This window comes from Maniola jurtina, chromosome 23 (genome assembly GCF_905333055.1).
Source record: "Maniola jurtina chromosome 23, ilManJurt1.1, whole genome shotgun sequence".
NCBI lineage: Eukaryota > Metazoa > Arthropoda > Insecta > Lepidoptera > Nymphalidae > Maniola > Maniola jurtina.
The window spans coordinates 9,964,071-9,981,187 of NC_060051.1; the positions used below are offsets into that span (position 1 = coordinate 9,964,071).

The following is a 17,117-nucleotide window of genomic DNA, read 5'->3' on the forward strand; positions in this document are numbered from 1 at the left end:
AAAAATCACGCCAATTCATTACTTTGCTAAAGAACTCGTCAAATACAGTTTACAACAACTATGAACTGAGCCCTATATATACTTATACCTAATATTTTGCGATGAATGAGTTCTTGCAGTAAACTGATATGATATTGTTGATTCCAGTTCACACTGCAAGCGGCAGAGGACGGCAGCGGCAAGGGCAGCGCGCTCACCGCCGCCATCGCCGCGCGCGTCGCCGCACGCTCTCCCTAGCCGCCTGCCGCCGCGTCGTCACCGGTGACTCAACTCATCACACACCATCACAATGCACCTATTGGCTCGGGATAACGATAAATTATCCATCTCACGATTTTTATCTAATATCCCACACATTTGACGCTAGAAGAATTTAAAAACTTCAATTGTACATTTTAGTTAATTGCGGGATCTAAGTTTATTCTTTTCGTCGGTAAAACTAAGTATAGCTCTAAATCTTCAACATTACGATGCTTGACGCAGCTCTTGCGATCATGTAAGAAGAGTGAAAGACATTGATTTTTTAAGTATTTTATCACTTCAAAGCTTACGTTTTTGTTATAAAAACTCAAAGATTGCGGTTGTTAATAAATTAATTTAATTTGAATTATTTCAATACGGTTAATGTTATTTCTGGTTTGACTAGCGCCAAATTACCTGCATTATAGGGCATTTCGAAATAATTTCCTAGCAAGAACTTCTTTACGGTTTGCATTCCATGTTTGTTGTTTATAGATTTATAATTACGAGATATGTATGCACATATTATTTGTTACATGATACTCTAAAGTGCATTTTTCATAAAGAATGTCTACCTTTAACACAGATTTAAAATATAACTGTACATATCACCTTGCGTCGAAGACATTCATAATATTTGCGAGGTTGTTTGACCCTATGGCCATTTTTGGTATTATTTCATCATTCATAGGATACTTGTATGGTACTCGTTTATCAGCGAATTATCTAATGTTTTTTTTTTTATTTCTTGACACTGAAACTGATTAATGGATATGATATCATACGTGTCAAAGCAGACAAAATTCGTCTAAAAAAGGCTGTTTGTGAAAATTACTGAAAGTGTGTATTAATTAATTATTAGGGTTAGATTTTAGAGTTGTGTATATTGTATTGTATCTATTGATTGAGGATTAGGATGTATAAACCCCGACGAAGTAGGTACGTCACATACCTACTGATTCAGGTTAATAACAATCGTTTATTAAAAGTTGATAATTTATTATTAAACCACGAAAGGTTTAATAAAAATTAGAAACAAAAATCAAAAGATAATAATCTTTGTTCACATACGAGGGTAGAGATACACATTGACGGGCGATGCCAAGTCTATATTGTGTTAATAATAAAATGAGTGTATTATGGATTAAACTTATGGCTTGCGGTAACGACGGATGTTGTGGAGGTTTGCTGCAGATAATTTGTTGTAAAGTTATATACATTTTGTTTATACAATTATAATTAAGTTAAATATTACTTGTGCCATACTCATTAGTTGTAATGATAACTGTAAACAGCAGAGCTTGCTAATCTTCTCAACACAACTACCCTGTGATCTATTGGACTGGAATTTTTGATTGATAAATATTATGTTTTACAGCTTGATTAGTACTATCTAATTTAATCTTTACACTTTAAATTATTATCTTCTTACTATCTTTACAAACAGATATAAAGAAAATTATATACCTAATTGATTACGGAATTTGTTATGAGTATCTTTAATGATTATAAAATTGACAGCGTTTTTGCGCATACCAAAATATTTATCGATTAATCGAATTTCAATCCGATCCCAGAATGTGACCAATTAGTTAACACAAGCACCTGCCCTAAGTGGAATAATTCACTGTTATATCGTAGTCATAGTCAACATAAAAGTAGCTCGTTAATTTAGTTTAGAAGTATCAGGGTTGGGCCGAGCTAGCTAGATATTAGAAAAAATCAAAAGACTTGTAAAACGGCAACTTTTGTATAGAAACGTTTACTGTAATGATAACCGTATTATAATTTATACAATAGTTAAATGTAACTATTATTTTGTGTAGAAAGTAGGTATAAATAATGAAATGATATTTTTCGAAATAATATCATTAAGATATAATTGTTATTTAAAATATTATGATTGATTGTAAAGCTATCGAGTAATTGTTAAGGCATCGACATTCAAATTATTGTATCTTGCATTATCATTTATCTGACGTACCTATCTAACATTTTTGATAAATGTTCTGTTGTACTCTCATTATTTATTTATTTTTGGAAAATATTTACCTGAGTATAAAAGGTAATTTAACTCAAGAAGATTCGTAAATACCTATACTCTTGAGAGAATAACAAGGTGTTTCGACAGTAAAACATTTTATTTTATTAAGTAGTTATAGCCTTTTATTTATTTACAAAAACATAAAAATTACATTAAGTTTAATAAAACATATCTTAACTATTAAAGGTTCAACATATAAACTATTTTTTACTAGTAAACATTCAAATTATATCATTATTGAAGTTATATTTACTTGTATTTACTGTTGTTTTATAATTTTAAGACAATTTTTAAATAAATAATTTTGTATAAAAATGCATTTTATTAATTATAAATATCGAAAGTATTCGATTAATATCACCTTAACTTCTTAGTAAGTAAAGTGCCTTTAGCAATTAGGAGAATTCGCAAGCGACGATGCTGAATTAATAGTACTTGATTAAAGATGTCTTAAAATGAATTATTATTATACCTCAAAATACCTAATCACCATCGATGTATATGGATTAGCCTTTCCCATACAATTCCGTTCGCAAAAATACGCTTGAATCTTACGTCATCGTCATTGACAAAGTCAAGAGACTTTTGCAATTTCTCTTATTTTTTTGAGCGCGTTTTTTATCTTCGAAGGGCCCATCCAGTAATCACACAATAATACGAGTAAGTCTATCTAGAGAGTTGGTAAACAGTCAGTACAGTCAAATATGACAATATTGTTTTCATATATTATACCCTGTAAACATTCGTTCAGTTTCAGTTAAGTGGGTATTCAGTAGAGTTTTGTTACAACAGCTGCCAGATGTCCGCGTCGCTAGCAAAAGGAAGAACTTCTTAAATATTCAGGCACGTCCAGCGCCTCTCTCGCGTCCTCCATATCGTCATCTCGAAGCGCGTCGTGCCGCACGACACGACGCCGGACACGACACGTGTCCGTCACGACACCTCCACCTTCTCGCGCAGCTTGCGCAGGATGCTGGCCAGCTCGGACGCCGACGTGGTCTTGTACTGCGCGGGCCAGTAACAACAGATACAATTATTATTTTAAGTAAAATAGCCTTTAAGGGAAAAGTAGACAATTCATTCAAAAACATCAGAAATAGAGATAGATTTTTGGTAAAAGCTTCCCTAAAGGTTATAATGGAGGCAGTGGAGCGATCACGTCTCAATTGAGGGAAACTTGCCTTATAAATTATTTAAGTTTTATGTAAAAATTTGATCAAGTCTGGTGTACAGCTGAGATTCATTTTTAGAGTGTACATTTTATTTGCTCTTTCAAGATACAGCTAAAACGAGACAGATTTCTGTCTGTTCATGAATCTTTCCAACGAATCAATCGAGGCACAACTCCAGGCAGTTACTGAAAACTCAAAAAACCCAATGACTTTTTTATCCAGCTCAGAATAACATAATTCGCAGTCGAGAAACCCATCCACTAGAGTTAGACTAATGAGGTGTAAAAAAATAGTGATATGTGTTGTGTTACCCCGGAGACGTTCCTCTGCACCAGCACCTGGCTGTACAGGCGCCTGCCCTCGTCGGCGCCCAGCACGCGCTCCAGCTGCGCCCGCGACAGCGCGAACAGCTGGTGCCCCGACACGCGCAGCTGCTTCTGCGCCGTGCCGCTGAAGCCCTTCGCTTCCAGCCACTCCACCACCTCGTCGGGGTTGGACTTCTGGAAAGTGAGCATTCATTCTTGTTCAAAATTCTCAAAGAAAATCTCCTGGAGTTATCGATCTCGTCGCTGAGCGTCGTAATTTTTTCCGTTAGTCATATAATTTTATGGGGTTTCTAGAGGTAATTTTGTGGAGACCCAAATCTTTGCACATAAAAGGCCATTTTAGAAAGCAGTTGTATGCAGATTTCCAGTTTGGTCAATATGGATGTTACTACATATTTCTAAATTGGATCTAGTCTCGGAAGGAAACTTTCGGTAATATTGCCCTAGCCAATTTTTCAAACTATACGCTCTGTCACTTCAGCTACACGACCCGTTTGACTGTGTCAGTTACTTTGATTCTCCATTCATCTGTGTACCATTAACAAACCCTGCCAACAGTAAGTAGTTCATAGCAGCTAGAGCCATTGATTCTTGTTGTCTCAATGCAAGCAATCATGTAATCAGTATGTGAGGGCTAGTGGGCATGTACGCACTTGGTGTATGAAGATGTCCGGCGTCTTCTTGATGTCCAGCTTGCGCTGCTGGATCTGCGGCAGCACCATCTTCAGCTCCTCGTGCAGCGAGCTCGCCGACTTGCTCGCTGGAACCAGAAAAGCGAGTTTTTTATCTATCTTCGAGTCAAGAGTGAATGTATGCACTTTCTGCTAGAATCTACACCTCATCGTTACTTTTCGACTAAATCGATAAAATTGTCCTCGAGCACAAGTTTATCGTAAATAATTTTTTTTTTCTTTTTTAATGTAACTCTACCGACTCCGCCACAATGATCGGAGTAATTAAACATTTTCTATCACGTAACTACGATGCTGACCGTCTTTTCTTTGATCTAATGATTCAATTAAACTATGATGACGACTTATGCACATATTAAACTGATTCCATAAAGCAGAAACTAAAGAGTTTGGGTGTAGGTGCAATTTTGTTCAAAACACTTCATAAGTCGAATAAAAAAAATAGTTTTAAAACTGGTCTTGAATAGTTCAGTATAAAAACAAAATTTAATAAAAGTCTACGTCGATGAAGTCATAGATAACGTAGATCGTTGTGATAAAGGTGCCATTACTACTTTCAGGTACAGCAGACCCTCGTAGTAGTTGCGGAGTACTGTAAAGAAAATAAATAGCGACTCTTCTCACGGCGCAATAAAGTGCAATTCAGCTCGCACAGCACTGAGTTTAAATTAAACAAACGCTTCTCTTTCTATCGCTATCCTGTTTCTTAACTATTTCGTTTGAAGTTTACGCGAGAGCCGGCAAAAAATGGAATCTCGTGATCGTGGGCTCGGTCTGCTATTATTGACTTAGAGCAAGATATTTTTGATAAACTTACACTTCATGGTGTCTGTCTTGGTGGGCGCGGCGACGGGCGCGGGGCGCGGGGGCTCCGGCGGGGGCGGCGGCGGCGGCGGAGGGGGCGGGGGCGGCTTCTCCGCGCGCCGGACCAGCTCTGGAACTGAATTCCATTGTGCAGAAAATTCTCATATATTAAATTGTGCTGTCATTTTCTTTTCAATGCGATTTTTCAATTTTTTACTTTGTCTGCGTTCCATTCTGAACCACTTGGAACAGAAATTGTGAACTCACCAGAGACAACATATCTAAAACAATTTTTTTTAATGTAACCGAAACAGTTATTCTACTGTTGATTAATGACGTTTATATCAAGATCCGAGACAATCTAGAAAAGATCTTTTGGAACACACCTTTCTTCTAAAAAGGCTATTCACAAATTACACTCAAAGTTTTAGTTGGTATTTACAATCAATAAAAATATGATCAATCATGTAAAAACAGTTACAGGGACAAATATCACACACACACAGCATACTGATACATATTGTTAGACACTTACCGTATACGACACAAGTTCACAACACACAACAATAGGCACATCGTAGGCATCGTTGGCAAAGCAAAGCAAACATACACCGCAAAATACTGTACTTACTAGAATTTAGAGAGTTAAACACAGAACTGTACCTATTTTGCTAAAGTGAAGATTATCTGATAACTATGAGCTACTAAATTAAAGGTACAACTCATTATAATAAAAGCTGATCGAAAAAACTTCAAACAATCCGAGTGAAAAGAAGGAGGTGAAAAAAATAGACGTGTTTGTGTACTTTTATTTAAAGTTTATTATAAAGTACAAAATGTAAAATATAAACATGGATACGCAGCGAGCGGGCGCCGAACAACTACCGACAGACAAATAAAACTACTTTAAACTTTAAATACACAGCTATATATTTATCAAACTTTAAAATTGATTGTGTTAATGACATTATGTACATCGTAAGAGCGCCGAAGAAGGCACAGAACGAAGACGCCCGCTCTGACACAAGTACCTTCAAACAGTACTAAGTTACAACACTCAACATCTCTTACAACTTAGATGACATTAAAAATAATTTATTACGGAGTACGGACGTATAAATAGACTGATCTCAATTTGCAAAAACAAAAAGTAGATGAAGAACTCAGGTAGGAAATCCGTTAGATTCGTATTAATATTAGTGCTTATGTATACAATAGCGATAAAACAGTCAATAAAGAGTTGGTTTCTAACGCTAACGAGAGTTTTAAAAAAGTATTTATTACCAAGACATAGTACATTGACCGCGTTGAAATAGCACAAGTATAACACATCAAGCATTGCCATAAAATAAAAAAGTTAAACTACTTAAGTATACTTACTTATACGTATTTTAAATTGCATTTTGACATCCTACAATGCAACTCCGAGCTGTTTAAATTTCATTCAAAAAATATTGAACGATCCAAAAACCGATCGAGAATGTCAGTTTTATTTTACGTCAATGATAAAGCTTCAGTAACAACAACCACACCAGAAACCACATTCACGAAGAAAGTTCTATACGTTGCTTGGTTAGAAATAAAAGTATTTAAATATCTTATCGTTACGTAAATTGAGTTTGTCGTGAATAGTGATTAATTCAGAGTATTTGTTGCTTCTTTGACATAATTCCCCGCAGACACACACACTAGCACACGCGGGCACTCACACACGGGCACGTTCCGACACACTAGCGCCATCTAGTAAATATATAACGCGTCTTCTGAAAGTGGGTATTTTTAAAGAACACGATCGTCCAGCCGCGTAGTAATAAATAATATATTATTATCTTAAATCGATATATAAATTATGACTAAGCGACGCGACGTCCCGCAGGACCGCACGCGGGCGGAAAGTGCTTTGGTAGGGGACTTGAAATGGAGAGACATGACAGCTCCACACACGCGTGTCATTTAAATATGGAATGGATTTGTCAGAAATTGATTTATTAAGTAACGGCGTTCGCCATAATATTCAATATCCATTTGCAACATTTCTACACTTTGGAGCAATGAGGTATTTAGGAGAACCGTTTTCGTTTTCTGCGTAACAAAGGCAACCTCTGTACAAAATTTCAGCTTTTTAGGTCTGAGAAATCGGGTTGGGCGTTGGACAGAAACAGTCAATCGGTCAGGAGTTTTGTTAGATATACCGTATCAGCACCGCCCTACTCGTGTGTGGAGCCACACATCGCGGTCAGTCAGCCGGTGAGGCGTCAGGTCGCTAGAAGTATCGGAACTCGCCCTTCTTGCCGAGGCGCTCGCGCCGCACCCAGTCCGCGCCACCGCGCGCCTCCCCCGCGCCGCCCGCACCCCTACCCGCAACGCCAGTGGGGCTGCTGCCGCCCGAGCCGCGCCCGCCGCCGCCCTCCTGCAACAGACGACCACACTGAACTACAGAGACCGACTACCAGTTGTGGCCGGTCCCACGCGCATGGAAACTGTAGAGTCGATTCCCTTCGGCGGTGTTCCCACTAGATCAACATGGGATTATTCAAGTCGACTTTAATATTCACCAGCAGTTGAATGCTTGTGCGCACGCAGTTATTTTTTTATTTTTTATTTTTATTTGACTAAGACTTAATTATAAAAGAACATTTTACACCGATTGAGACAGTTATGATTGTAGGCCACCTAAACATGAACACAGTCGGTGGCGGTCTCCATCAGTGTGCGGGCAATAGATCCGTATTCCCCGGCCTCACCTGGTAGTGCGTGTAGATGGGGTTGGGGTAGAGGTGCGGCGAGGAGGGCGCGGGCGGCGACGCGGGCGGCGACAGCGCGGGCGCCACGATGGTGTGCGGCACGTGCGCCGTCACGCCGCGCCGGTTGCGCGCCTTCCACCACTTGCGGGAGTCGTCCAGCACCTGCCCACCACAAACACACATCTCACTACTGTCGGTAGTCTACAGGACATAGATCATTTGGAAAGTGGGCGGCAACCAGGAAGAAAGGTTTTTCTATGATTTATCTAAGGCTTTCGACTGCTTTAGTTATGAAAAATTTACCAGGAAATTGCACCATTATGGAATTAGGGATACAGCATTGGAGTTGATGAGTTATTACTTAAATGATAAAACACAAAAGTTAGTTGTAAATGGAATGCGATCTTCCATATCAGTTGTAAAAATAGGAGTCCCACAAGGTTTCACTTAGGACCTTTACTGTTCCTCATTTACACTAAGCAAGTTTGTGCAAAAGGCGGTGCATGTCTTAGCACGACTCAGTGAACAAGGTATAGGGAATGTTTTCCGGCGAGTTGCTTCTAACGTCGGAGGCTAGGATCACCTTTAGGGGACTGGCCACGCAGGCCACCAGAGTAAGGGGTAAATAAAGAACGGTTAAAGTGTTACCTCCAAGTACTCTCCGCGCACCACGCTGAGCTCCTTGTCGTTGTTGGCGGTGCGCGGGTACGTCACGCGCACCACGCGCCCGCCGCGCGCCGCCACGCCGCGCGCCCACGCCTCTCCCAGTTCGTCTGAATTGATTAATTCATGGAGAAATTATATATAATTAAAACTTCGTTAGCGTGATTCAGACTTTATAGTGAGTGATTGGAGACACTTGTGCAGCCATCTAGTAATATCGTTATAAGTTAAATCTTAGTTTCGAATCGCATGATTGCTGTTTTTCTACCTTTACGTATGAGTGTGAGAAGCGTCGTCAATAACATGCCAACCGCCAAAAACTTGCAGAGGCGTTTTGAAATCGTAAAGTTCATCTCATGGATAGAAGTTTCATCTAGTGCAAGAAACTTGCCGGTTGCCATGTCATGCACTGATTCCATAGTCCATGAGTCATTTCGCAAGTCTTCAGCAAGCGCGCTCCAACCCAGACCTCATCATTTCTTTTTTAAGTAGGATTGTCGTCAAACGCAAGCTTATCAAGAATAAAAACATGACCTATCAGTTCTTTGATTCAATAACAAGAATGTTCCAGAAAGATAAGGGCAGTCTCACCATCGTCCCGGTCGTTCCTGTAGGGCGCCTCTCTCTCCGGAGACGAAGCTGCGGAGACGGAATCCTCGCGAGTCAACGTGCGCGCATTCCTGGAACATATCACAACATTACCAACTATTGCCATGTGGTAGCTTTACCAACACTTTCATATAAACAAAAATATGACGATGACAAATCATCCCTTGTAAGTAATAAACCTAACTACTACCCGCGAACTGCCAATTGATAGCGATAGATATGGTAAAATTGTTTTTTTTTTGTCGCTCAGTGTATTTAAACATTTCACTATACATAATTATATTCGTGAACTTAAAATTTTCTCCGCTTTTATTTGATATCACACCCAATACTATAGCAAAAAACATTTTTGGAGACGTCCAATTTTTTGGATGTAACATCGTTTATCGATGTAACGGGTCGTTTTTTCGGATGAAATGTAGCCTATGTCATCCGGACCATAAACGAATCGTTTGAGACCTCATTCATCAAAATCGGCTCAGTAATTTAGGCGCTACGGTGGAACACACATAAATACAAACAAACATACATACATAGACTGAGAAAATCAGAACCCTTCCTTTTGGCTTTGCCGTAGTCAGATATAAAGGCAACGTAGATCACATACCTGGTGTAGGGCGCATACTGCTCGCCGTACATATCGGGTTCATCGCGCTCGTAGCCGAACCCCTCCCCGCGCTCCGCCTCCCCCGCGCCGCGCTCCTCCGCGCCCGCCGCCGGCGCGCCGCGCGCCCCCTCGCCGCGCCGCGGCGACACCCTTCACCACACGACACACACACGTCACGACACGACACACCACAAATGGACAACGTCACATGATGCAATACAAGCAGATGTCGGGCTAACATCTGAGTGAAGTTCATTCTGTAGGATGTGCGGAGATTTATTCAAGGCTTTCGACTGCCTCGATCATGAAACATTGATCGGGAAATTGCACCATTACGAAATAAGAGTACGGTGTTTGAGTTGATGAGTTGTTATTTAAATGACAGAATACAAAAATATATAAACGTGAATACAAACGAATCTTCCGAATCCGTTGTAAAAATAGGGGTCCCACAAGTTCCCAGTTAGGACCTTTTCTGTTCCTCATTTATATTAATGACCTTCCTTAACTCGCTAATTGGGATAAAAATTCATATCTATCCAACCGATGAAAACCGATTTGGTCAACAGGGTCACAGTAAATTTTCCCCCTTCATTTTCAAAACTGACCCAACTGAATTAAGCACATTATTGCATAGTATTACAGTGAAATAATAATTGAATGAACAAGATTTTCTGTCTAGACACAATGATTCAAATTATACACTGAACTTCAATAAAGATTTAAAGTTTTATATAAAAAGCTTTTATAAAATTCCATTAAAAATGCTTTTATCAATTTGTACAATTAATGACGAGATGTGACACAAATGATACGAAAACATGTTTTTGTATCATTTGTACCAGTAGTCAAAGATGAGTTTAGAGTTTTGACAACTGGTTCCCTAGTAAGGGACACAGCCGAGCCTGATTCTCCTCGGTCTCATATCGGGAGCATGGGGACACAGAACAAACAACCCAGATGTACCTCACGACACATGACACGACACACACGACGTTCACACAGACATGTTCTCGGGTGGTACTCACCGCCGCAGCGGCTGGTCGTCCACCTGGTAGTCCGGGGACCAGCCGTCCATGAACACGGGCTGGTACGGGGGGATCGTCGTCTTCCATTGCTCCCTGGCGACAAGAACAACAATGATTATAGCTCACACTACAGCTGAAACTGACAGATGAACAGATAGCTTGTACTACAGAAGCTACAGCATGGGATAGTCAAGTACTCATCATAGGAGTAAAATAAACGCATGCAATTAATTGTTGACGTACTATGATCAGAAGTTAATTAGTAGATTAAATTATTGTACAATTTTATCCGCGATTTCATCCGCGTGGATTTAGGTTTTTTAAAAATCCCGTTGGAACTCTTTGGTTTTCCGGGATGACAAAATTTGTATAGCCATAGTTACCTGGGTACGAGCCAGGCGTCGCCCAGCGAGTGCCAGAGCTCGGTCTCCTTGCTGGTGACGCAGTTGGCGAGCAGGTTGAGCGCGTCGCGCGTCAGCAGCGGCTGCACGACGCGCGCCGGCAGCCGGCCGTCCGCCGCGTCCTGCGCCGCGTCCACGATCAGCGCCAGCGGCGTGAACAGGAAGTGCACGAGCTCGGGCGCGTTGGGGTCGTGGATGTGCGCGCGCAGCCGCGCCAGCAGGTTGAACGACAGCTTGAACTTCTGCAGCACGTCCACGAAGTCCCGCTCGGGCGGCGGCCGCGTGCGCAGCGCCAGCATGCCCTCGCCCGCGTTGGCGCCGCGCTTGCCGCCGCCTCGCGACCTTCTCCGCCGCTCTAGTTCTCGGGACGCTGCCGCTGCGTGTTGTAGCCTGGGAGTTAATAAAGTTCCTTAAAACGAGCTACGGCTTAGCTTCTGTGGGAATTCCCAAAAATGTGGCCTTACTCCTTGTCTACATCTGTCATCCAAGGGAATCTGTGCAAAATTTCAGTTTTGTAGGTCCAAGAGTTTGGGCTGGGCGTTAGTAAGTGAGGAATTGGACTGTGTATTTGAGAGCTGTTAACTGTTAAGAATCTACTAGGTCACTGGGTAACGGGAAGGTTCTGCCAATTCTTTTAAACGTCATTAGGGAGGTTTTAAATGCTTCCCGAAGTATTACTGGCCAGGTTCGGAACATGAAGACCGGTGTCAGTTGTATCCAGATGTCCTGCCTTCAGATCCTTGGCATATTGAATCGGTCTAGAAATGAAAAAAAATTGCACTCTTACCATCTCAACTCTTACTAAAAAAAAATGAAATATGCATCAGTCATCTTTGATACACCGGATTTAATTGAGAAAATATCCATTCCCCGAATAGGTTTGATCAGGAGTGAGTGAGTGAGTGAGTAAGGTGAGGCGCACCTCGCTATGAACTTCTCGATGTCGTCGAAGCAGCGGTTGAGTATGGCGATGTCCTGCTCGTACAGGCGCTCCGAGCCCGTGGACGACGCGTCGTCCCGCTCGCCCCCCGACCCGCCCCGCTCCCCGCGCTCGCCCCGCTCCCCGCGCTCCGCGCGCTCGCTCCGCTCCGGAGCTCGGGCCAGCTGGGCGGACATTTGCTGCAACACAACACGAACATCGTCAGTCCATTACTGAGCACGGGGCTCCTTTCAGACGAGAAGAGCCTCGGCCAGCCAGTCTGGCTCAGTGCGGATTGGCAAGCTCCACACACCTCGGAGAACATTATGGGGAAGTCTCAGGCACACAGGTTTTGTCACGGCGTTTTCCTGTAGACCTGTACCTAAGGTTAAAGCAAGTGATACCTATTAAATTCCTTAAACGAACATAACTCGGAAAGTTAGAGGTGCATGCCCGGGATGGAAGCCCCGACTTCCCGAATGGAAGCCCACCATCTCAACTACTAGGCTATCCCCATTGTGGTACTATCGCAGTACATACACACCTATCTTGCACAGAAGGCTCGCTCTACAAAGACGTTTAAATAACCCTCCCAAATTGCAGTCCTTGTTACGACGCAATAAAGTGCAATTCAGCTCACACAGCGCTGCGGTCTAAGATTGAACAAACTTCTCTTTCTATCACGTAAACTTTAATATCTTTACTTTCTCTCTCTCTCTTATGAGAACAGATATATGAGAGAGCCGTCGAAAGAACGTAACAAAGTTTTTTTTACCAAAATCCAATACGTTACTATTTTTTAGGAATAGGAATCATATTATTGCGAACATTATTCAAGATTTTACAGGAGTGAAGAGACTTTGGACTTTATCAAAACCGTAATGAATCACTCGCGAGAGATGATAAGGTTATATTGATTGTGGAGCAATAGGTATGTGGTGTAAATTATTGACACGTTTTCATTAACACGCTTTTTGAATTATACCTACCAGCAAATTCAGCAGGTTTTGCATATATCGATATATTATCGTAAACCATGCTCCAAATGAGTCCTCGTACAGATCTGTCAGCAGCTTTGCGTTACGTACAGTCTAGCAAATAAACAAGCCTACATAGTTACATACGTACAACTGACTGCAGAAGCAGGTGGCATTCAGACACCAACAGAGCTACTTAGTAAGTAGGTATTTACTGCAAAACAAAAACGACTGCTTCTGATGGTTACAGGGGCTTCAATTACAATGCAAAGTATGCATTTTTAGTCTTTAGAGTTTTTTGCATAAGACCAATTTTATACTAAAACTACGATACAATCTGTGTGATCCGGAAGATCTACTCATCCTTAGCGCATACTATTGGTCGCCATAGGTATAGTTTTGTCAGCATAGGTTCTATGCTGACCAAACTCGAAAACTTGGAAATGCGTGTCCGGGGTCGAGCCCCTGATCTCCCAATAGGAGGCTGACGTCTGAACCACTAGATTATCATCGCTTTCTGCACTCTATCAGTGTACCAGAGATTAAAAAAATATGATTAATCGCAGGAGAAAGCTCACCATGTTAGATAGGTAGATTAGAAGACATACAGAATAGATAATAAGATTCAGATCAATAGATAAGTCCAAAGATTTTTTTATAAGTACTTACATACTAAATGTATAGGTTTGCGACCTAAGGTGGAGCGCGCCTGCCCAGAACGTGCCTATTTACTCTTCTCTTGAAGGTACCGATATAACAGCTAGAGAGGAAAATGGAAGCCAGAAGGTCATTCCATATTCTAGCAACTATATTAGAAACGAGGAAGCGAATCGCTTCGTACGGATATATGGGATTTCCACCATGTAGGGGTGCAAACTGCAGACCTCGGCCTCGCCGTTCGATAGTAGGTACAACGGCGAGGAGGGCACAACATCGAACAGATAAAACTCACAGAGAGCACAGCCTCCCACTGCTTCTTGTTGAAGGTGTGGTACAGAGGAGCCATGGTGCCGGCTGTCACTGTTGCTATCACTATAACCGACTACTGCGCTGCTCGCTGCGGCGCGGCCGGACCGCCTGTCCGCGATAGCAGTGATAAACTGCCCAACTTCCTAATCAATAATCACACTTATCTCTTAGCCGTCGCGATTGTCAAATTTTTGGATATATTCAACGTGAGAAATCTAATATTTACATACACATACAACATTACAGACAATAGTATAGTTTCTGTCTCCGCACTTGCTCTTGACAAGGAGTGGGTCGCGACCCGATGGTGCTCAGTTCAAACTTCAACCGTTAAACAAGGTCATCGAGACAGGGGATCCGTTCAAAATGAGGTCTCTGTGAACTTATCTCTATAAATAACTATTATGTAGGTACTATAGGTACTTCAATCTTGAAAAAAGAAACATGCGAACCTTGCCGCCCAGAGAGGTTCGGACTAAGCAGCTTCAGGATAACCTTCACTTAACAACAACACATTCAGTAAGGGTTTTGCAATTATCGGCTCGAGTTAGCAAATACCACATTTGCCTAATACATCGTTTAGCTTGTGTCCATATTCAAAAGGGAAGTCCCGCGTTGGCTAATCGGAAAATTGCATCAGTTATTTCGTTGTTTATTTGAAACTTGGCATATTTGCTTTAGCTACTACCTTTTGGCTAATGAGCAAGGATATTACAATTTTTTTTTAGATTCCGCCCTCATTGCCAGACCGACCTGTTGATCTGTCTGGCAATGATAGACTCGAGCATTCACTTGTTACCCACTATGAGCATTCGCCGTTTTTAAATATTGTCGAACACGGTATAGAGGTTTCACATTTCCTTTTAGTGACTACACAGGTTATCAGCAAATTGTGATTCTAGATTAAACTCTTGTGAATCCTTTCTTTATCATTAAAAGTGGCACCTACCTATACATTGATTTAATCACCAATGTATCCTTGCATGATTGAGCCGTAGTATACAAGCGGATTATACTTGAAGACGAAGTGTAATATCGTGGGTTCTATACCATTAAAATAACCATAAGGTAGTAGTTAAATATAGGCGTCGATATGTGAGGTGTCTTGACCCAATGGCAGCAACCGCAATAAACAGAAACTCGTCTGTTGATATTACATTTTCCGTTTAGGTAAATTTTCATTATTTAAGTTCTGCCAATTTCGCAATTCAAAACCACCATCAACATGTTTTGTGTTATTTGAAAGTCGGAATGTAATCAAATGGTTTTCGCAATAAAAGCAATCGATTGTTAGCGCTTATCACTAATTGATAAAACTGCCGATAACGCGCGTGTGATAACGACGCTCGCGGCTCTGGAATCTGCGACATTTGTATATTCATTGTATTTGAAATAATTTAACCAAACAAAAAAATGCAAGTCATGGACGGAATAATAAATAAGTAGTTAAAATCATGATGTCTACCTACGCGTATTTACCTAACCTTCAACTTAAATATTGAAAGTGAAACAAGCTGATGGCCGTGGCATTGTCCACGTGGATTTACAGCGTGGTGAGAATTACTTGATTTTTCAGAATTAAAAGTAACCGATATATGTATAACAGTTCAGGTCCGTCTATCTAATGTCTATGCAAAAATGACATTGCTCCGTTGCTCCGTTGTAGCGTTTTCCAAAACACACTATCGCATTCATAATAATATGGGTCTGTAGTGGTTTCTTGTTATTTGGAGTCAGCATGACTTTTGTTCCAAGAAAGAGACTGCAGCTTGTAGAAGTGATAAAGCCGTCGGGAAACATTCTTAGTTCACTAAGAATCGCGCATGCTCGTGGCATCCGCGAGGACGCTCCTGCGCTTGTGAAAAATGTTTGGGTACCGCGCAAACGGTTTGGGTTTAGGCTAAGCAAATAATAAGGGGCTGTTACCTGCCGCCTCGGTCGCTCCATCTCACTTTCCCTCTCCCTCTCTCGTTCGCGTTCAATCACGAAGTCGCGGCCGCCCTCCGCGCCCGCGCCGCCCACCCCCCTGCACACACACAAACACAACACCTAGAGCCAGCGCAAACAAGACCAAACATAAATATTCTTAAGAGATTAAAAACACCATCATTATTATAATAATCAATCCTTCGCCAGCCCACTACTAGTGCAGGTCTCAAAATGAGAAGGGATATTAGATTATAGTCCAGCACGCTGGCAGAGTGCGGATTGGCAGACTTCACATAAACTTTGATAACATTATGGAGACTCTCACACGTACAGGGTTAACAGTTAAAGGTGCGTGCTCGGGACCCAACCCCCGACCTTCCGAATAGGATGTGTAACCACTGCGCTATCACGACTCCAGCACATCGCCACCTGGCAAATAATGCACGCTCTCACTAAGAATGTGCACGATTCGTGGCAACGATCGAGATGTGGTATTACCAAAGAGTCGCTGGTGAACCAATAAAAGTGTTTCATCTTAGTTTTGATGGAAAAAGTTCAATGAGCTAAGGGGAACAACGAAGCGTTTTGTAGTTTCACAAACTCGCTTCACTGAGATCTTTGCACTTTTTTGATAAAGGGTTTTGTAGTTTTTGCGAATTTGCCGTTTGCGTCCTGGATACACGACACTACACACATCAAGTTTTGTTGGAAACTGGCGACGGAAACAGAAAGACAGGTGAGCACACCGTCGGAACAACACACTAGCAACACTACTCGTAGCAGCGCCACTCACGAGTTTTGGGCGACTGCCTACTGAACACTTGATCAGATGAGATCGGTTCAGTCAGCTTTACTCAGTCACTTTTGAGTAAGAGTAAGACAGAATTGATTGTTAGTGAGCTTACAAAGTTACACACCGTTCAGCCTGCCAATACTAAACTTGTTATTATTGCAATCCAAATGTCATCGCAAGGCAATAACAAAATATAATGG

The 17,117-nt window shown here is 41.5% G+C and overlaps 2 protein-coding genes across 5 annotated transcripts in view; one reads left to right on the plus strand and one right to left on the minus strand.

Moving 5' to 3' along the window:
• The window catches only part of LOC123877384 (hexokinase-2-like), a 47,762-nt gene extending 45,228 nt beyond the window's left edge, over positions 1–2,534 (plus strand). For both annotated transcript variants that reach the window (XM_045924106.1, XM_045924108.1), the window contains exon 11: positions 148–2,534. In XM_045924106.1, coding sequence (XP_045780062.1) covers positions 148–237 — 90 coding nt within the window. In that variant the 3' untranslated portion in view covers positions 238–2,534. The remainder of the gene's footprint in view (positions 1–147) is intronic.
• Positions 2,535–3,079: 545 nt separating this feature from the next.
• The window catches only part of LOC123877381 (epidermal growth factor receptor kinase substrate 8-like protein 1), a 48,183-nt gene continuing 34,145 nt past the window's right edge, over positions 3,080–17,117 (minus strand). For 2 of the 3 annotated variants that reach the window (XM_045924102.1, XM_045924103.1), the window contains 13 exons: positions 16,122–16,221; positions 12,253–12,449; positions 11,313–11,720; positions 10,930–11,022; positions 9,902–10,051; positions 9,277–9,365; positions 8,671–8,795; positions 8,023–8,184; positions 7,637–7,688; positions 5,292–5,414; positions 4,436–4,542; positions 3,768–3,956; positions 3,080–3,289 (listed from right to left, as the gene is read on the minus strand). In XM_045924102.1, the coding sequence (XP_045780058.1) occupies positions 3,218–3,289; positions 3,768–3,956; positions 4,436–4,542; positions 5,292–5,414; positions 7,637–7,688; positions 8,023–8,184; positions 8,671–8,795; positions 9,277–9,365; positions 9,902–10,051; positions 10,930–11,022; positions 11,313–11,720; positions 12,253–12,449; positions 16,122–16,221 (1,867 nt within the window). In that variant the 3' untranslated portion in view covers positions 3,080–3,217. The remainder of the gene's footprint in view (positions 3,290–3,767; positions 3,957–4,435; positions 4,543–5,291; positions 5,415–7,636; positions 7,689–8,022; positions 8,185–8,670; positions 8,796–9,276; positions 9,366–9,901; positions 10,052–10,929; positions 11,023–11,312; positions 11,721–12,252; positions 12,450–16,121; positions 16,222–17,117) is intronic. The other variant, XM_045924104.1, reaches the window with a different exon arrangement.